Here is a 22103-nt window from a genome sequence, read left to right as displayed (position 1 = left end):
ACTATCCACCCTCTGATTCTATACTACCGCTGAGCGCGGCCGTGGTTGAGCACTACTATTCGCAGAAAATCAACCGCAGCCGCAGACCCTTATTTTAACTTCTCTGACCTTGAGCATCGCGGATCATAAGAAAAGCATCGCGGCCGCAGAGGGGCACCGCTGTCAGGGGAATTTGCCACCACTGACCGTGGTTATTAGGACTTCCAACACAGATAAACTTATGTATCGCTGACTGCAGAAAATCAACCACGGTCGCAGAAGTCAAAATCGGGACCAACAAACCTAGGGTTTCAGATTATTCATGGTTTTAACAATATCATCTACCTTGTTAACATTAAGTATATATTAATTAATCCATCCTAATTAATTAAGCCTAATTTAAATAATACTAAGGAACCCTAAGTTAAAATTAAAAGAAAAAGAGAATAAAGAAGCAAAAACTAATAAATAAAAGGAAAGCAAGAACAAATTGAATAACAATTATGAACTAAATTACCAGTTTAGTGATGAGAGGTGGGAGTGGACTTCTAATTTGTTGTGTATGCAGCTTAGGGCTTGTATGAATATTGAAAAATTTGCTTTGAGGGAAAAAAGATCAAAAAGTGTAAAATGGTCCCTGACGTCCTATTTATAGAAAACACCCAGCGGAACACACAACTTACCTAGCGCGACCACGGTAAATCACCGCGGTCTGCGCTTGTGAAGAACTGGTACATTAAAACGACCACTGAGAGCATTAAATGGTACTCGGCGCGATTGAGCACCGCTCTCAACGAAAAATAGCATCGCAGACGCAGTCGAAACTTCAGAGAAGTCTCATTTTGGGCTTTTCAATCCCGCGTCCGCCACCAATTTCTGCCTCCACGATAAGGCCACCACTGACCTTGAAAAATGGAGTGTTGTTAGCGGTCCAACGTCAGAGAGTGCCAAATTTTTCCAACTTAGTCCTGCACTGCATCAAACATCCCTACATACATCTCACAACCAGTTAGTTCAAAAAACAAATCCTACACTAAGAAGAAAATCAAAAAGAGGAAAAACACATGGGTTGCCTCCCAAGAAGCGCCTAATTTAACGTCTCGGCACGACGCAGGTTACCATCAATCACTTGAGATGGATCATTGTCACCACGTGGTTGTCATCAAACTTTCCAAGATAGTGCTTTACTATATGCCCATTAACTCTGAAGATTTCACCATTTTTCAAATCAAGAGCAACAAACGGAGTCACAAGCACTACCTCAAAAGGTCCCCTCCATTTTGACTTGAGCTCTCCCGAGAATAGTCATAACCGGGAGTTGAATAAGAGAACCAAGTCACCCATTTTGAATTCCTTGCTGCGGGCATACTTGTCATGTAAGTACTTCATCTTGTCCTTATACAAGGGCGAGCTGGAATAGGCATGAAACCGGAACTCATCAAGCTCATTGAGTTGCTCCACTCGAAGATTTGCTACAACATCCCATTCAAGATTTAACTTCCTCAAAGCCCACATGGCCTTGTGCTCAAGCTCAATCGGGAGATGGCAAGATTTCCCAAATACCAACCGGTACGGAGACATACCAATCGGAGTCTTGTAAGCAGTCTTGTAAGCCTACAAATCATCATCCAATTTCTTTGACCAGTCAGTCCTATTTGCATTAACCGTCTTTGACAATATGCTCTTAGTCTCCCTGTTGGAGACCTCAACTTGCCCACTAGCCTGAGGATGGTAAGGGGTTTAAACCTTGTGATTGACACCTACTTTGCAAGCAAAGTGTCAAATGCCTTATTGCAGAAATGAGAACCCCGATCACTGATGATTGCTCTAGGAGTGCCAAATCGAGTAAAGATATTCTTTTTTAGAAAAGCCACCACACTCCGGACCTCGTTGTTGGGTAAGGCCACAACCTCAACCCATTTGGAAACATAATCAACGGCCACTAGAATGTATGTGTTGCCATATGAACTCACAAAGGGTCCTATGAAGTCAATGCCCCACACGTCAAATATGTCAACCTCAAGAATAGTGGTGAGAAGCATCTCTTCCTTCTTTGAAATTCCACCTGCTCTTTGACACTTATCACATCTCTTAACAAGATCACCCTCATCCTTGTACAATGTAGGCCAATAAAAACCACAACTAAGAATCTTTGAAGCTTTCCTCGCCCCACCATGATGAACACCGTAGGGAGAGGAATGACAAGCATCCTGAATACTCATTTTCTCCTCTTCCGGAACACATCTTCGGATCACACCATCATTACAAAATTTGAACAAGTAAGGCTCATCCCACTAGTATTCCAAGCTATCCCGTTTAAGCTTCTTCCTTTGGTTAGAAAAGATCTCATACAGAACAATACCGGCCACAAGAAAGTTGGCAACATCCGCGAACTAAGGCATGCTATTCACAGATATAGAGATGAGTTGCTCATTAGGGAATAAATCATTAATTTTGAGGCCATCACGGGGCCTCCCCTCCTCCTTCAAGCAGGACAATGGTCCGCCACTTGGTTTTCACTCCCTTTTCAATAAACAATCTCAAGGTCAAACTCTTGAAGCAATAGAACCCATCTCATCAACTGATCCTTAGAATCCTGCTTTGTCATCAAGTAGCGGAGTGCTACAGAGTCAGTATGAACTATCACCTTGGCACCCATGATATAAGGCCTAAACTTCTCCATTGTAAACACAATTGCTAGCAATTCTTTTCCCTTCACCGTGTAATTCACTTGAGCATTATTCATTGTTTTGCTTGCGTAATACACCAGGTGAAACATCTTGTTTACTCTTTGACCCAAGACCGCTCCTACCACAACATCACTTGCATCACACATCGGCTCAAAAGGTAAGCTCCAATTGGGTGCGTTAATAATGGGAGTGGTTGTCAATTTGTACTTGAGAAGTTCAAAATCTTTCATACATTCCTCATTAAAAATGTACTTGGCATCCTTTTCCAATAACTTGCATAAAGGATTCACTACCTTAGAAAGATAAATCTTCGGTAGAACCTCGCATGCCTAAGAAAACTCCTAACCCCCTTGACTAAAGTAGGAGGAGGAAGCTTTGAGATCACTTCAATTTTCGCTTTGTCCACCTCTATACCGTGCTTTGAGATCTTATGGCCGAGGACAATGCCCTCCTCGACCATAAAGTGGCATTTTCCCAGTTAAGCACAAGATTTTTCTCTCCACACCGAGCCAACACTTTGTCAAAATTCTTCAAACACTCATCAAAGGAGTCACCCATAACACTGAAGTCATCCATGAACACTTCCAAGAAGTCCTCCACCATGTCAGTAAATATAATTGCCATACACTGCTGGAATGTAGCCGGTGCATTACACAAACCAAATGGCATCCTAGAAAATGCAAAGATGACATACAAACATGTGAAGGTGGTTTTCTCCTGATCTTTCAGAGCAATCAAAATCTGGTTGTAACCTGAGTACCCATCCAAAAAATAGTACAAGGCACGCCCAACAAGTCTATCTAGCATATGGTCAAGAAAGGGCAATGGAAAGTGATCCTTGCGGATCACTTTATTCAACTTGCGGTAGTCCATGCACACCCTCCATCCGGTGATAGTCCTGGTGGAAGTCAACTCATTTTGCTCATTGGTAACCACAGTCATACCACCCTTCTTTAGCACACATTGCACCGACGAAGTCCAAGAACTATCCGAGATGGGATACACAACCTCTGCATCTAACCACTTGATCACCTCCTTTTTGATGACCTCTTGCATAGCCTCATTCAACCTCGTTTGATGTTCCACGGAGGGCTTGGCATCATCTTCAAGTATAATCTTGTACATGCAAAAGGCGGGGCTTATTCCCTAAATATTAGCTAGAGTCCATCCAATTGCCTTTTTCCTTCTTTGGAGCACCTCTAGTGTTGCATCTACCTGCACGTTAGTAAGACAAGACAAAAAAATAACAGTTAAAGTTGAAATAGGGCCTAAGAATTCATACCTGAGGTGTGAAGGCAAAGGCTTCAACTCCAAAATGGGAGGTTCCTCAATTGAGGGCTTTGTTGGTGGAGTCTTTCTGTTCTCAATATCCAAATAGAGCTTTCGAGGCTCATAAGAGCAAGAGCCCATTCCATATAAAGCATTGACACACTCCACCCGACCTTCATCCTCATTTATATCAAGGTTCAACAATACCGCCTCTAGAGGATCCTATACATTGATCATGGCACTAGTATCATCAACTATCACCTCCGTGACAAGATTCACAAAAGAGCACACTTCAGTACTATTCAGCTGCTTCATTGATTTGCACGCATGAAAGACCACTTTTTCATCACCCACCCAGAAGGTGAGCTCCCATACTTCTACATCAACCAATGCCTTCCCAGTTGCAAGGAAAGGTCTTCCCAATATTATCGGCACCTTATAGTTGACCTTGTAGTCCAAAATCATAAAGTCAGCAAGCAAAATAAACTTGTCCACCCGAACAAGAACATCATCAATAATACCAAACGGCCTCTTCATTGTTCTATCAGCCATTTGCAACCTTATTGAAGTAGCTCTCGGTTGACCAATACCCAAAGTTTTAATCACGGAGTAAGGCATCAAATTGATACTTGCTCCCAAATCACATAGTGCCTTTGCAAAATCCACACTCCCAATGGTACATGGAATGGTGAAAGCGCCTGGATCTTCAAGCTTTGGAGCCATCGAGTGCACAATTGCACTTACTTGATGAGTCATTTTGATGGTCTCACAATCCATGGATCTCTTTTTACTCACCAAGTCTTTCATGAACTTGGCGTAACCCGGCATTTACTGAAGAACTTCCACCAAAGGAACATTGATTGACAAGTTTTCTATCATCTCAATAAACTTGTTAAATTGGTTTTTATTCTTTTTCTTTGCAAGGATTTGAGGGTAATGTGGAGGAGGCCTTGTCAAGGGAGCCTTAGCCTTGGGCACTACCATTTCCAATATGTCTATTACGCGTTCCCTAGACAGGTTCACATCATCTTGAGCCTCCAACTCATTATCATGAATATCAATTCTCACTTCCGCATTCAAATTCTCTTTACTCACTTGCTCATCAACTATAAGAACGTCATCATCTTGTACTTCAACCTCATCACTCATAATTTCCTTTTGCTTGGAGGTATACATATCACCACCTCGACCACTTCTAGTAATCACAGCCATTGCATGCCCGGTGTTGTTCCCACCCTTCGGGTTTACTACCGTATTACTAGGTAGAGCCCCCTTATGGGATGCCAACTGGGCATCAGAGTCGGCATTGTTTTTCATCATTTTTTCAAACATCATCTCGATCCTTCCCATTTCATTGTTTGAAGAGCTAGGACCTTGGGATGGAAATGGCGGTGGGTTGTTTGGTTGTTGATACATCAGAGGTCTTTGAAAGCCTTGCCCTCGATTCCTTTGATTGCCATTATTCTAACCCCCTTGGTTGTTGTTTCCTCCCAAATTATTGTTGTTACCACTCCAGTTGCCCTGCTTGTTTTGATTTCCCCATTTCTGATTGTTATTCCCCTAGTTGATATTGCCTTGTTGGTTTTGATTCCCCCAATTTCTTTGGGATCTCCATTGTTGTTGTTGGTTAGGAGCATTAACACTTTGTCCTTGATAATTGTTCACGTACTGCACTTCTTCACTTTGCTCATCATACCTATCATCTTAGTTGAAACCACCACTACCCTGCTCATATTGATCCAGACTACCTTAACCTTGTTGACCTCTTTGTCGCCTCTTGTTGACCAACATGTTGACACCTTCCATAGCATTTACTTGTCTCTATACTTGAACTTGTTGTAATTGAGATTTTGCCAACTGGTTCATTGTTGTAATCAACTCTGTTACTGCTTGGCCATGGTCGTGGAGCTCTTTGTGCAAGTGAATGACAGTCGGATCACCTTGTGGCACATTATCTCGACTTTGCCAAGCTGAGTAAGTATCTTCCATCTCATCCAATATCTCACACGCCTCAGCATAAGGTGTGTTCATAAAATTTTCCCCCGCTACCTGGTTCACTACACACTGATTGGTCGTGTTAATGCCACAGTAGAATGTCTGATGGATCATTTCTTCAGTCATGTCATTGTTCGAAAATTCTTTCACCATTGTCCGATATCTCCCCTGGATCTCATGAAGTGGTTCATTAGGTTCCTGTTTGAAGGCCAAAATCTCATCTCTCAAAGTCGCCATATGCCCTGGCGAGAAAAACTTAGCTATAAACTTGTCCAACAACTTATCCCACGTAGTGATGGAATGGTTGGGAAGCCTTTCGAGCCAGTCCAAACTTTCCCTTTGAGTGAAAAAAGGAACAATCTCAATTTCAATGCATCCTCTGACACATTGATTTGTTTGCTTCCCCAACAGGTATCCACATAGCCCTTAAGATGTTTATATGCATTCTGATGGGGAGCACCTGTGAAATGCCATCGCTGCTCAAATAAAGTCAACATCACATTTGTAATTTGGAAATTGCCCACCCGGATCCGGGGTGGGACAATCGCACTTGCGTATCCTTCATTTGGAAGAACCCGAGGAGCCACTCTTGGAGGAGGCGGGGGAGGGTCTGGAACATTGTCATTGGCTTGGTAGCCTCTTCTTTGAAGGAGACGTAAATGACTTAGGGAATACTAGATTCCATATGACATCTAGTATTCCCTAAGTCATTTACGTCTGCTTAGAAATTACCTTACAAATTCACTAAGTTAAGGTAAGGTGTAAATATCTTGTATATATGCTTAGCTATATCTTTATCGATCTCGTAGGAGATCCTCGAATTTGTTTACCTATAAAACGGTATAGTTGAATTTATATGTGATTTATGGACAAGTGAATTAATTTTGTAAAGCCCCAAAAATTTTGCTAAGTAATTTAGGATTTCGTGGTGCCAAGGAAGGCTAATTATATTATTTTGTGTGCAAATGAGGATTCATGATATAATGGATATCAATTGGATATGTTAATAAACTTATAAGTCATATGATAAGTGATTTGGGATCTAAGGAGAGGCCTAAGTCTAAGACAAGTTGGAAAATTTCAAAATAGACTAAAGTTGTAAATGAGTATGCACAAGACCTTATTTGGTAAGAGCATATCTACATTTATATAAAGTGTTGTGTGATGCAAAACCTATCAAATTAAAGCTCTTTGAGTCTAGTTTCCGACGCATCAAACTGTTCGTTATTTTGGAGGTGTATACAGAAAGTTATGCCCGTTTTTATGTCCCTTCCATTGCCAGCGTCTTGGGTAGCGCCGGGCGCTAGCCGTGGCGCCGGGAATTTTTGAGATACTGGAATCAGCGCCATAGGCAGCGCCCAACGCCACCTGTGGCGCCCGAAACATTATATACTCATTTCGGGCTTCATTTTTACCCATTCATCTTGGTCGAACTTTGGGGTTTTTCTTCACCCTCTTAAGACCTTCAACCCCCCCCCCCCATCTTCAAGGTAAGCAATCTCCATTAACTAGGTGTGAAATTTCATCATTCCTACACAAGTATTGATGAAATCTACTCATAAAACACATAGATCTTCAAGAAATTCCTTCAAGAACTCAAAGGAGGTTTTGCCAGATTTCTTTCAAAAGATAAATCCTACACCCTTAGACTTACATGTATGATTATATTATGGGAATATGAGTATGAATTAAGTATTAGAACTCTTGGTGTGGTGATTAGAAGCCATAAGTTCCCAATATAAATACAAAATTATTGTAGAGATTGCAAGGTGATTATTTGATAAGATTTGTTGGTTGGGTGTGAATGGATAGTCATGCATATATTGTTTGAAGTTATAAATTGGTTAAGAATGATAGTGGAATAAATTGTTGGTTAATGCTGATAGTTGGATGAACCAATACTATAGTTATGAGGTGTAAAGATCTATACCTACAAGGTGTTTGATAATATGCCTAAATGGCATAAGTTATGAAATTTGTTACTAATATTGGCCCTATTGAATGTTGTATTGTAGATTGAAGTTGCTTAAGTGTATTGGATCATTGTAGTATCATTAAGGGGCAAATTTCAGATATGTATGGCTAAAACCCCGTCTTTTAGAAATTGAGCTCCATCGGTGTTTGTGTAAATATGGTAAAATCAAAGTTGAATTGTTGTATTGATTGTTGTTTCATATGAATTTGGGGTTGTCACCTTAGATGCGTGAAAGATATGTCTCAATATGATAAATGTGCTATTCTTGATAACATGAAAGGGTGCAAGGAATATGAATCATGTACTGAAATTCTTAGACCTTAAATTGAGATTGAAGCTGCATATGTTGTGTCCTCTATGTGAAATCTCATCTACGTTTACAATTTTATTTGCTCTTGTGTGCACATATTATCCTAAATTACAAATCTAACATTGAAATTGGGAATGATGTGAAATGTGTCCTAGTGCCAAATATATGACGTGATAGTTATGGCCCCAAGTGCCTATGAAATGACATATGTGAAACAAATATTGAATTGAGATGAATGATGTAAAAGGGAAATGCCTTGGTAAGGCGGCCTAGTCGATCGGGCCGAGATCGGACGCCATGCCGCACACATGGTGGTATTGTGTTGATATTGAATCCCGGATAAAAAGGGAAAATGAGATTGTGATTGAAGTGTATGTCTCTAGTGAGGCAACCTAGCCGATCGGGTCAAGATCGGACTCCGCTCAAGCTAGCGGTGGTATTGTGAACAATGATGAACAATATGAAATGCTCTAAACTAAAGGCTATGGAAACAAAATGTAAAAATTGTATGATTCTTTTACCTTGATAATGTTGTGATCGTTTGAAGCTTTTGAGTTATACTTATGATTTCCTTATGTTTGGTATGAAAGTTCTTTCTAACTAGATGGTGTTTAGTTATACATACTAGTATTATTCCATGGTACTAACGTTCATTTGTCGGGGGCGCTACATTTTTTTAAATGAATGTAGGTGGCTCAATTGCGGATAGTTCCGATCACGCGTAGAGGAGTAACTCCTTCTCAAAGTCTTGGTGAGCCTCTTTCTCCTTCAAGGGGTTATATTGTACATCTTTTGTTGTGGACTTCCACTTTTGAGGTATTGTCGAAGCCTTGTTGTCGGCATTGTCATACTTGTCTTTTGTATCCTTAGAGGCTCCGTAGACATATGTGTGGGTTATATACAGGTGTTGGATGGGTCTACGAACTATATTGTATTTCTAACTCTCGCTTATCTAAAGTGAAGTTGTGTGGAATCTTGGAAACTTAACTACGGTTTAATGTTGCGAAATAAAATGAACTAACAATGTTGAATGTACTATCTTTCCTTATCTAAATAAATGAAAGTATGGTTTCCTTATTCATATTGAGTCGGGTAGGAAGTGTTGATAAGGCTTGCTCAGTTGGTTTCACTCGATTGAGTGTCGGCCGTGCCTCCCGAGGTTGGGGCGTGACAAACTTGGTATCAGAGCCTAAGGTTTTGAAGTGTCCTAGGATGTCTCGGAGCTGTGTCTAGTAGAGTCCTTCTTATCGGTGTGTAGTCGACCACATCTATAAGTTTGAGGCTACTTGGGCATTTAGGAGTAACACCCTTCTTTGATATTCTGGATCGTGCGGCAACTTGTTATGAAATTATTCCCTCCCTAATTAGTGTATTGTTCTATCTTTCAGTAAATGGCACTAAGAAGAAAGCAAGAATTGGCCAAGAAGCCAATGCCGCCACAGGAGTGGCTGATGAATCATTGCTTGATACTGCGGGTGAGGGTAGTCGCCCTACTATCACCCTGCCTAGTTCTCCTATTCCAGAGCAGACTACCCCAACTCCTACACCTGCGGAGGGTACTACTATCCCTCCCATCGATACTCATATTCCGCCTTCAGCCCCACCTTCCGGTTCTGGTATTTCTGATAGGGATCTTAGGGGAGCTATTCAGATATTGACTCAGCTAGTGGCCTCTCAGGCCCAAAGGTCGAATGTTGCGCCCAGTTCATCTAGCCAGCAGGGGGATTCCACCAGTTCCAGAGTGAATAGATTTCTTCAGTTAGACCCTCCAGTGTTTACGAGTGCTAATCCAGAAGAAGACCCTCAGGATTGTATTGATGAGATACACAAGACCCTCAGGATTATGCGTGCAACTAAGATAGAGGGAGTAGAGTTGGCTTCCTACCATCTGAAAGGGGCGGCCTATTCGTGGTTTGAGTTGTGAGAAGATTCCTGTGAGAAGGGGCGCCCTCCGGCGAGGTGGAGCGAGTTTGTGGATGCTTTTATAGATCATTTCCTAACCGCTGAGATAAAGGCAGCCCGTGCAGAAGAGTTTGAAAATCTGAAGCAAGGTAACAGAAGTGTGTAGGAGTACCACATGGAGTTTGCTCGCCTGTCCAAGTATGTCATTCATATGTTGCCCACAATGGAGGCCAGGGTACGCCGATTTGTTCAGGGCCTTAATTCTTTGACTATTAATGAGGTTTCTACGGCTGCATTGAATTCTGATATGAATTATAGGAAGATGGTACCATTTGCCCAGGTCATAGAGAATCGTAAATTGAAGAACATGATGGAGAAAGAGGGTAACAGAAAGACTCGGTCTACGGGCAATATGGGAGAGTCACTAGGTGGGGGAAGATTAGTTTTCAGGGGAGATCATCAGGGTTGTCCCAGTCTGTTGCACAGTCATCAGCCAGTGCACTGCCATCAAGGCCCAGCCAACAGTAGTGGAGTCATTTCAGGCCCGGTTAGGGCAACAAGTGATCCCATCAGCAGGGTTGGTCAGGAGAGAAGTCCTAGCAGCAGCAGAGGTCCCTGTGCCTCTGGTGCGGGAAGATGCACTCAGGGATTTGCTATTTGGAGTTACCTCTATGCTATAGATGTGGGATGAGGGGTCATATTCAGAGGTATTGTCGTGTATCCCACCAGGAAGCGGGTAGGGGCATAGCACAGCCATCCAGTCCAGTAGTTGCTACATCTTCAGCCCCCTCTCCAGCTCGAGGTACCCAGCACCCACAGGGAGAGGTGCAGGTAGGGGTGGTGTGCAGAGTTTAGGAGGACCCAACCGGTTCTATGCTATGAGTGGTCGCCAGAATGCAGAGGCTTCTCCAGATATTGTTACAGGTATTCTGACTGTCCAATATCATGATGTGTATGCACTTATTGACCCCGGTTCCACCTTGTCCTATGTTACCCTTTTTGTTTCTATGGAATTTGGAATAGAACCGGATCAGCTTCATGAGCCATTTTCGGTATCTACTCCAGTGTGTGAGTCTATTACGGCTACTCGAGTTTATAAAGGTTGTGTTGTTATGGTATGGGGTAGGGATACCACGGCCGATCTTATTGAATTAGGGATGGTCGATTTTGATGTAATAATGAGAATGGATTGGCTTTATTCATGCTTTGACAAACTTGATTGTTGGACTAGAACCATGTGGCTTGAATTTCCTAATGAGCCCGTTGTTGAATAGAAGGGAGATAATGTAGTGCCTAAAGGTCGATTTATTTCTTACCTTAAGGCCACGAAGATGATCAAGAAGGGGTGTATCTATCAGTTAGTTCGGGTTACATACACCAATGCCGAGGCGCCTAGCCTTGAGTCCGTGCCAGTTATGAATGAATTTCTGGATGTCTTTCCAGATGAACTCTCTGGAATTCCCCCAGATATGGAGATTGATTTTGGGATCGATGTGATGCCAGGCGCGGAGCCTGTATCAATTCCACCTTATAGAATGACACCGACAGAATTGAAAGAGCTAAAGGAACAATTGAAGGATTTGCTAGAAAAGGGTTTCATCCGGTCGAGTGTGTCACCATGGGGCGCACCAGTCTTGTTTGTAAGGAAGAAGGATGGGTCTCTACGGATGTGTATTGACTACCAGCAACTCAACAAGGTCACAATCAAAAATAAATATCCTCTACCAAGAATAGATGACTTGTTTGACCAATTGCAAGTTGCCACGTGTTTCTCAAAAATTGACTTGCAGTCGGGGTATCATCAATTGAAGATAAGGGAGCAGGATATTCCGAAAACAGTTTTCAGAACTCGTTATGGGCACTTTGAATTTCGGGTGATGTCTTTTGGGATAACAAATGCCCCAGCAGCTTTCATGGATCTTATGAATCGAGTCTTTAAGCCTTTTCTAGACTCCTTTGTGATAGTATTCATTGACGATATTCTTGTGTATTCCCGAAGTTGGGAGGATCATGCTGACCATCTCAGGGCAGTTCTGCAGACTCTTCAGCAACATCAACTGTATGCAAAATTTTCAAAATGCAAATTCTGGCTTGAATCCGTCACATTCTTGGGTCATGTCATCTCCAAAGAAGGGATTATAGTTGATCCTCAAAAGATTGCAGCAGTGAAGAATTGGCCTAGACCTACCACTCCAACAGAGATTCGTAGTTTCTTGGGTTTGGCTGGGTACTACAGGAGATTTGTGGAGGGGTTTTCTACTCTTGCCTCTCCATTGACTAAATTGACGCAGAAAGTAGTTAAATTTCAATTGTCCGATGCTTGTGAAAGGAGTTTCCAAGAATTAAAATCAAGAATGACTACGGCACCGCTGTTAACCCTTCCAGAGGGTACCGAGGGATTTGTGGTATATTATGATGCTTCAAGGATCGGGCTTTGGTGTGTGTTAATGCAACACGACAAGGTTATAGCCTATGCTTCTAGGCAACTCAAGAATCATGAAAAGAACTATCTAACCCATGACTTAGAGCTTGCAGCGGTGTTGTTTGCACTAAAAAATTTGTGACATTATTTGTATGGGGTGCATGTGGATGTATTTACGAACCACAAGATCCTTCAATATATTTTCAAACAGAAGGAGTTGAATCTGAGACAAAGAAGATGGCTAGAGTTACTCAAGGACTATGATATTGATATTCTCTATCACCTGGGAAAGGCTAATGTTGTAGCGGATGCTCTTAGTTGAAAATCTATGGGGAGCTTGGCTCATTTGGAGGCATATCAGAGGCCGTTGGCCAGGGAGGTTCACCAGTTGGCTAGCTTGGGAATTCGCCTTGCAGACTCTAATGAAGGAGGAGTAATTGTACAGAATAGGGCTGAATCATCGCTTGTGGCAGAAGTGAAAGAGAAGCAATTCAATGATCCACTGTTAGCACAACTGAAAGCGGAGATTCATAAACACAAGACCATAGCTTTTTCCTTTGGCATGGATGATGGTACCCTACGGTACCAAGGCCGCCTATGTGTTCCGGATGTTGACGGTCTTCTGGAGAGGATCATGGCAGAAGCTCATACTTCCAGGTATTCCGTGCACCCAAGTTCTATGATAATGTATCATGATCTCAGGGAAATTTATTGGTGGAACAACATGAAAAAGGATGTGGCGGACTTTGTGGCAAAATGTCCGAACTGTCAGCAAGTGAAGGTCGAACATCAGAGACCTGGTGGATTTGCCCAAAGCATAGAGATTCCAAAGTGGAAATGGGAGATTATCAACATGGATTTTGTGGTAGGGATGACGCGCACTCTGCACAAGTTTGACTCAATTTGGGTGATTGTGGATTGACTCACGATATTAGAGCACTTCTTGCCAATTAAATCTACCGACAGCGGAACAGTTTGCTTAGTTGTATATCAAAGAAATAGTCAGGTTGCATGGCTTTCCAGTCTCAATCATTTTAGATCGAGGTGCTCAGTTCACTGCCAACTTTTGGAAGAAATTTCAGTAAGGTTTAGGTACGCAGGTAAATCTTAGCACAACTTTCCATCCTCAAACCGACGGCCAAGCAGAGCGGACTATTCAGATGCTTGAGGACATGTTGCGTGCTTGTACTCTTGATTTCAAAGGTAGTTGGGATGACCATTTGCCACTCAAAGAATTTGCTTACAACAACAGCTTCCATGCTAGTATCCATATGGCACCATTTGAGGCGTTGTATGGTAAAAGATGTAGATCTACCATTGGGTGGTTTGAGGTTGGAGAAGCTGAATTGATAGGGCCAGACCTCGTGCATCAAGCTATGGAGAAAGTCAAGATTATTAAACAGAGGTTGAAAACTGCTCAGAGTCGCCAAAAGTCGTATTCGAGCGTTCATCGCAGAGACTTGGAGTTCAAAGAAGATGATTGGGTATTTTTGAAGGTTTTCCCCATAAACGGTATCATGCGGTTTGGAAAGAAAGTAAAACTGAGTTCGAGGTATGTGGAGCCATACAAAATCATTTAGAGGATTGGTCAGGTGGCATACAAGCTCAAACTGCCACCCGAGGTGTCATTGGTGCACCCAGTCTTCCATGTGTCTATGTTGAAGAAGGTAGTAGGAGATCCATCCACTATTGTGCCAGTTGAGACTATTGAGGTTAATGAAGAATTATCGTTTGAAGAAATTCCAGTTTCCATACTTGATAGAGAAGTGTAAAAGTTGAGAAATAAAGAAATTGCCTCCGTGAAAGTGTTATGGCGGAACCAGCAAAGCGAGGAAGCCACATGGGAAGCCGAGGAAGAAATGAAGAACAAGTACCCTAACTTGTTTGGATAGCTATGTAATTAAGTATTTGTGTCCTATGAAGATGTTGAAAGGTTACCTTTTATCAATTATGTATCACATGGTTAGTTGATGATAATAGTGTGTCTTTTCTAGAAATGCATTGCTTATGGGGCCACAATTGGCATCATTTTATATTATGTTTCATCATTGGATTATGTATATATTGATAGGATGTGTTTCTGGGATTCTCTGATAGGTGGATAGGCCCGGTTACAAGGGAAACTCTGCCAAAATTTCTGAAAACTTTGGGAGTTAGTCAAAATTTGGGAGTTAAAGATATATGAGAAAGGAGATAAGTTATACTAAGTATTTTCGGATTGACTCCAATTATCGTTCGAGGACGAATGATCCTAAGCGGGGGAGAATGTAAAGCCCCAGAAAATATTGCTAAGTAATTTAGGATTTCGTGGTGCCAAGGTAGGCTAATTATTTTATTTTGTGTGCAAATGAGGATTCAGATATAATGGATATTAATGGGATATGTTAATAAGCGTATAAGTCATATTATAAGTGATTTGGGGTCTAAACAGAGGCCTAAATCTAAGCCAAGTTGGAAAATTTCATAATAGACTAAAGTTGTAAATGAGTACGCACAAGACCTCACCTGGGACGAGCATATCTACATTTATATAAAGTGTTGTGTGGTTCACAACCTATCAAATTAAATATCTTTGAGTCTAGTTTCCGGCGCATCAAACCGTTCGTCATTTGGAGATTTATACAGAAAGTTATGCCCGTTTTCGTGTCCCTTCCATCGCCAGCATCCTAGGTAGCGCTGGGCGCTAGCCGTGGCGCCGGGAATTTTTGAGATACTGGAATCAGCACCACATGCAGCGCCCAGTGCCACTTGTGGCGCCTAAAACATTATATACTCATTTCGGAGATAGATTTTACCCATTCATCTTGGCTGAACTTTGGGGTCTTCCCTCACCCTCTCAAGACCTTCAACCCTCCCTCCCTCCCCCCCATATTCAAGGTAAGCAATATCCATTAACTTGGTGTGAAATTCCATCATTCCTATACTAGTATTGATGAAATCTACTCATAAAACATATATATCTTCAAGAAATTCTTTCAAGAACTCAAAGGAGGGTTTGCTAGATTTCTTCCAAAAGGTAAATCCTACACCCTTAGACTTACATATATGGTTATATTATGGGAATATGAGTATGAATTAAGTATTGGAACTCTTGGTGTGGTGATTGGAAGCCATAAGTTCCCAATATAAATATATAATTATTGTAGAGATTGAAAGGTGATTATTTGATAAGATGTGTTGGTTGGGTGTGAATGGATGGTCATGCATATGTTGTTGGAAGTTATAAATTGCTTAGGAATGATGGTGAAATAAATTATTGGTTAATGGTGATAGTTGTAAGAACCAATACTATAGTTATGAGGTGTAAAGATTTATACCTACAACGTGTTTGATAATATGCCTAAATGGCAAAAGTTATGGAATTTATTACTAATATTGGCCCTATTGAATGTTATATTGTATATTGAAGTTGCTTAAGTGTATTGGATCATTGTAGTATCATTAAGGGGCAAATTTCAGGTATGTATGGCTAAAACCCCGTCTTTTAGAAATTGAGCTCCATCGGTGTTTGTGTAAATACAGTAAGATCAAAGTTGAATTGTTGTGTTGATTGTTGTTTCATATGAATTTGGGGTTGTGACTTTATATGCGTGATAGAAGTGTCTTAATATGATAAATGTGCTATTCTTGATAACTTGAAAGGGTGCAAGGAATATGAATCATGTACTAAAATGCTTAGACCTTAAATTGAGATTGAAGCTGCATATGGTGTGTCCTCTATGTGAAGTCTCATATATCCTTACAATTTTATTTGCTCTTGTGTGAATATATTATCCTAAATTACAAATCTAACATTGAAATTGGGAATGATGTGAAATGTGGCCTAGTGCCAAATATATGACGTGATAGTTGTGGCCCCAAGTGCCTATGAAATAACATATGTGAAACAAAGATTGAATTGAGATGATTGATGGAAAAGGGAAATGCCTTGGTAAGGCGGCCTAGCCGATCGGGCCGAGATCGGACGACATGCCGCATACATTGTAGTATTGTGTTGATATTGAATCCCAGATATAAAGGAAAAATGAGATTGTGATTGAAGTGTATGTCTCTAGTGAGGCAACCTAGCCAATCGGGTCGAGATCGGACTCCGCTCAAGCTAGCGGTGGTATTGTGAACAATGATGAACAATATCAAATGCTCTGAACTAAAGGCTATAGAAATAAAATGTGAAAATTGTATGATTCTTTTACCTTGATAATGTTGTGATCATTTGAAGCTTTTGAGTTATACTTGTGATTTCCTTATATTTGGTATGAAAGTTCTTTCTAATTAGATTGTGTTTATTTATACATAGTAGTACTATTCCATGGTACTAACGTCCCTTTGCCGGAGGCGCTACATTTTTAAAAATGAATATAGGTGGATCCATTGCGGATAGTGCCGATCGCGCGTAGCGGAGTACCTCCTTCTCAAAGTCTTGGTGAGCCCCTTTCTCCTTCAAGGGGTTATATTGTACATCTTTTGTTGTGGACTTCCACTTTTGAGGTATTGCCGGAGCCTTGTTGCCTTCATTGTCATACTTGTCTTTTGTATCCTTAGAGGCTCTGTAGACATATGTATGGATTATGTACAGGTGTTGGATGGGTCTATGAACTATGTTGTAATTCTAACTCTCGCTTCTCTAAAGTGAAGTTGTGTGGAATCTTGGAAACTTAACTACGTTTTAAAGTTGTGATATAAAATGAACTAACAATGTTGAATGTACTATCTTTCCTTATCTAAATAAATGAAAGTATGGTTTCCTTATTCATATTGAGCTGGGTAGGAAGTGTTGATAAGGCTTGCTCAATGGGTTCACTCGATTGAGCGCCGGTCGCGCCTCCCGAGGTTGGGGCGTGACAAATTTGATCCTAAAATAATAGATAAATTAGATAAAAATATAATACTTGGCCTTGAGATAAAGATAAAATAGCAGATATAGTAAGTCCAAGAATAGGGTTTTGGGGGATAATAGCAACGATATCAATAAACAAGAAAATTAAGTTATATTAAGCTTTGAATAGAGTGTAGCGTATGTTTGTCAGAAAATTTGTCTCTTTACAATGAAAATAGAGCTCACTATTTATAGTTGCACCTAGGGAACAAGGTCCTAGGATCAAGCCCCTCTTTAATGTCAATTATGAGCGCCATTGAAGAATGTGTAACAACAGGCAGTGAATGACATATTCATTGTGATTGGTCGTATACTTAATGCTATAGAATATTCCTCATTAAATACCACCGGGTGGTAGGCATCTATTTTATATTTATGAGTATCATTCTATCTGGTAACAGACAGGATCATTGCCTTCGAATTCAACTATCTTTTGTCTGCGGCTTTACGTGTCATTTCCTTATGCAATCATTTAATATAAACATATTTTACCCTATATAGATAGTCCCCCTGCTTTTCAGTGGCATAACTTTGTATTACCGGGAAGTTGATAGAAACACCTTCTTTGGTGGGAAATTCACTTACCTCCTCTGAATAGTTTCTGATGGTTGATTAGACGCACGTCTCTCCCCCTTTTAATTCCCTAAACACGTGTCATCCCACGAATTAGCATCACTTTTTCTGGTTATCGAGGTAATTATGGCCACGACTTTAGCCGCATATACCTTTACTTATACGCATCAACCTCCTTTATTTACACTTCATAATTTTCTAAACTTCCTCAAACTTTCTTTACTTAACTCATACGTTGTCTTTAATATTTCTTTAACTTCCTTCTTTGAGAGAAAAACCTTTTGGTGAAAAGTGGCATCTTCTTCCAAAAACTCTAGTTCTTCAAAGAACAATGAAAAAGATGATGATACTGCTCCTCCTACGGTGAGCACCATCATCCTAAAGAGTTTATATTTTGAATAGAAGTATCATTCTACTCACCCTCATACGTGGGCCATTAGCGTATACCCTTCTTCCATCCATCTTTACAGTATATCTGTTGTAAAGGAAGATTGACAATGTCAAGATTTGGACATTATCACTCCTGACCTAGCGGAGCAGATAACCTTACACAAGAAGGATTTTACGTATTTTTACATGTATCCTTTCACTTTGGAAGCGTTCTCTTTGAGTGGAGAGCTTGACTCCGTCATCGTGGAGTTATGCCTCCGCTACCAAGTGTTCTTGACACAAGTAAGTCCTTCTGTGTAGTGGAAAATTGCTTGTCTTCGGTGCCTGTGCCAGGAGACGGGAGAAGAGATGTCTCTAGCTCGGGTGATGAACCTCTATTCCTCTAAGTTCTTCCGCAGGGGAATGATAAATTTTAGCAAGTGTGGCCACCATGCTCTACTATACAACATGGATGATGACAATGACTGTGAGTGGATGGAACGATTCGTTTCAGTCGCTACCAGTGATATCATCCCCGCCACGACTCCAACCTTTCCAGAATAACCGCAATCGTAAGTCTACCATTTGTTTTTTCTTCCATTAAAGATTATTCCACATTGTTATTGACCCATCCTCTTTTACTTAGTTTAATGACTCGATGGTTTCCACCTAGGGTTGAAGGCTTGGACCAATGGGTCCTAAAATTTTTGGATGTTACTATGCCTGAAACCCGCATGCAGAAAGAACTTTCCCTTAAATACGGGTGGAAGGCCAAAAATCATGGTAAGTCGAACTCATCTTGTTTTTACCTTTTCATATAAGGAAGTTTTTTAACCCTTCTCTTCTATTGAATTCAGGTCTATCCCAAGGCTAAGTTGTCATCCCCAAGGAGGATGTTTTGGCTCATCCTGCTGGTGCGACGATGCTGCTACATGAGGCTTTTACACAGATAGGTGTCTCCGAGCCTGCTTTTGGTACAAGTGCTTCTTCTCAGAGCCCCTGTCCAGAGAACAAATGACCAAAGAGAAGACGTTTCTCTGCAGCCGGGGGACAGAATAAGAGGGCAAAGAATGTCGCTTCTGAGTCATCTCCGGAAGTTGTGGTGACGAGAGCCCTGCCAGGGCCAACCATAGACACCTTGATGATTAACTATGATGAGGAAGCCAGCAAGGATGGGGCTTCTCTACATAGAAGACGACAACCTTCCTCAGCTCAATAGACTGATCAATCTGTTGAGTTAGTTACACCAATCGAGGATGATGCCTCGACACTCTGGGGGGAGTTTGAGATGGTGGATAATGCCAACTCCCACTTTCGAGTCTCGGTCACTGTGCCTGGTACCGTGAGGCTAAGTACTGGGTCCCTGTCACTTGGTTGATGAGCAACCAATAACCAACATTGGGATTACCGCAACCACTTCTAATCCTTCAGCGCCATCAACTTCATCTCCTTCTTAATCTTTACCACTAGCAACTGCTACATCATTTCCACCGGCTACAACTGTCCAAAAAGAGGATGTCCTTCTCCCCCCAGTCCCCAGTTCATAGAAGCTTGGGGAAAAATTATGCCGCCTCGTCAGAAGATCCGCAAAGGAAGAGGAGCATTACTCTTTTGGTCTCTACTGGATGCAACCTGTTATTCGGCCAGTGGAACTTGATAACTATCTGAAGCCTTTGGCTTCAAAAAAAGGTAGAGAGAAGATACAAGCTCTCTCAGGAGAGTATCTGTTGAACAATGCTATGCATAACGCCACAACGGTATATTCTTTGTTTCCTTCGTTATTTCTTTTTATCTTTGATGTAGTAGTATTTTGAGTTTGCACTCTTCGTTTTATAGGCCAATTTTCTTGCTTTTGAGGGCCTTTAAAGGTTGATTTGAGATAAGGAGGAATTTACCTCCGAGCGGTATCAAATTTTGGCTGAGCGGGATCAAACTGCTGCTCGTTTCTTAGATATGGAAGCTAAAGTTGCTGAGGCTATTTTGTTGGAATCTCGGTTGCAGCAAAGCGGGCAAGAAGTATAGACCCTTAGCCAAAAGATTGCCCTGTTGAGGGTTCAATTTGAAGAAGCTAGGGCCGAATGGGCTGATGTCCATAGTGTCATTCTTGTTGCATCCGACCATGAGGCTGCCTCTATTAAAAGGTTAAACAATTTGGAGGCAGTCTTGAATTCCCAAACTAAAGAGATTGCTGCCACCGAGGTGAGGTATGCCAATTGGAGGAGAAGCATAAGAAGACCATTGGGCATAATAGACTTTTTAGCTCCACTGCCGTTGATCTCGATGTCAGCCTCCAGTCTGTTAGATCCGCACGGGAAAATCTTTCTGCCTAGGTTGACCAAATTAAAGAGGAACTCAAGCGCCGAGCGGCTTCCCTCATCATTGAAAAAACATATGCTATGTACAACATGGGGAGAAAACCTTGGAAGAGGCTAAAAGGGGTGCCACTGACTTTGATGCCAAAATTGCTAAAGCCCGTGAGGTGGAGTCAACTACTAATAGGGGTCTTCTGGCCAGGCCTGATGCTACTGATTCTTCTAGTTCTGATTCCGAATTCTTAGAAACTGGAGAGGAACTAGAAGGTTTTGATGCTGAAGGTCAAAATGATGAAGGCCAAGACATCGCGTAGGCGGCAAATCTACCCACTTTTCCTGGGGGGTGCGAATGCTTCTTTTCCTCCGGGTTTCAGGGATGCAACAACTTAGTTTTTGATTTCTTTTTCCAACTTTTGTAGTTGTGCTACTTGGCACATTCATTGTAAATAAAAACTTTTTTTTCTCAAGTATTGTATGAGTTTTCCTTTCTGCGTACTTTCATTCAAACTTTTATGCACATTTTATCTTTGCGTCCTTTTTCCTTTAAGTGTTTTGTGCGAGTTTTAGTGTCTGCGTCTGATCATTCAAGGCTTTGGGTGTATTTTCCCCTGAAAGCGTTTGGATTTCGGGCACAGGTCTTTCCGAAATCATTCCTTTACCGTGAGGGTTTTCATAAGAGAGGGCCCTCTTATGTTTACGATGCTCTTGAAGAGGATGTATCCTATTCATTACAATACTAGCATTTGAAGTACATGTTTAACTTTCAAATGACAAAATCAATTCATTATCCAGGCAAGAAACAAGATAGAAATAAAAGGATTTTACTTTATTCCTTCCATTTTCAAAAATACATAAGCATTCTTTGTGCTAAAACGAAATTGCCATTTCTTATGGCTTACTTATACAACTTGTTTCTACGTGGCTGGTCATGCAGTCCCTTGTCTCGATGATACAACTATGCATTCGGGTTTCGCACTTCGGTCAAAGCAGCAGTCGTTGTAACCATATCCTTATATCATTCCTCCCCAGTGTTCGAATGCGAAGAATGTGAATTGAACAATGGAAGTTTTATACCTTCAAGGATTCCACTAATGAAATGCTAGATAATCTTCAGTTCGGAAACAAATTTCACTTCCCCTTAGGAATTTATGCTATCGAGCCAAAAACTATCTAACAATCCCCTAGTGGCTTGCACTTGTGAATGGTCGGGTAATCTTTGTTCGATAGCAAATTTAACTTCCTGGTAGGAACTTTGCTACCGAGCAAAAGATTATCTAACCGCACTGGAGTGGCTATTCGTTTATGTGCCTTGTCATTAAAAGGTTTTATTACTAATGTTGAAACTTCCTTCATAGTATGTTTTCTGTTGCTGCCTCGATATAAACCTTACTAGAAAAATCCAATTAGGACAAAAACTTGATGAAGGGAAAA

At 41.2% G+C, this 22103-nt stretch overlaps 2 protein-coding genes across 2 annotated transcripts; both read left to right on the top strand.

Moving 5' to 3' along the window:
• The first annotated feature begins 10998 nt into the window (after positions 1-10998).
• LOC138873289 (uncharacterized) lies at positions 10999-11394 on the top strand. Its single transcript, XM_070151736.1, has one exon. The coding sequence runs from the start codon at positions 10999-11001 to the stop codon at positions 11392-11394; it is 396 nt and encodes a 131-aa protein (XP_070007837.1).
• Positions 11395-13813: 2419 nt separating this feature from the next.
• LOC138873288 (uncharacterized) lies at positions 13814-14314 on the top strand. The gene is made up of 2 exons (XM_070151735.1): positions 13814-14026; positions 14210-14314. Exons 1-2 carry the CDS (start codon positions 13814-13816, stop codon positions 14312-14314), a joined length of 318 nt encoding a protein of 105 aa, XP_070007836.1.
• Positions 14315-22103: the final 7789 nt, after the last annotated feature.

This window comes from Nicotiana sylvestris, chromosome 7 (genome assembly GCF_000393655.2).
Source record: "Nicotiana sylvestris chromosome 7, ASM39365v2, whole genome shotgun sequence".
Lineage (NCBI taxonomy): Eukaryota > Viridiplantae > Streptophyta > Magnoliopsida > Solanales > Solanaceae > Nicotiana > Nicotiana sylvestris.
The sequence above is the reverse complement of the archived record's forward strand: the minus strand, read 5'-3'. Positions and strand labels throughout refer to the sequence as shown.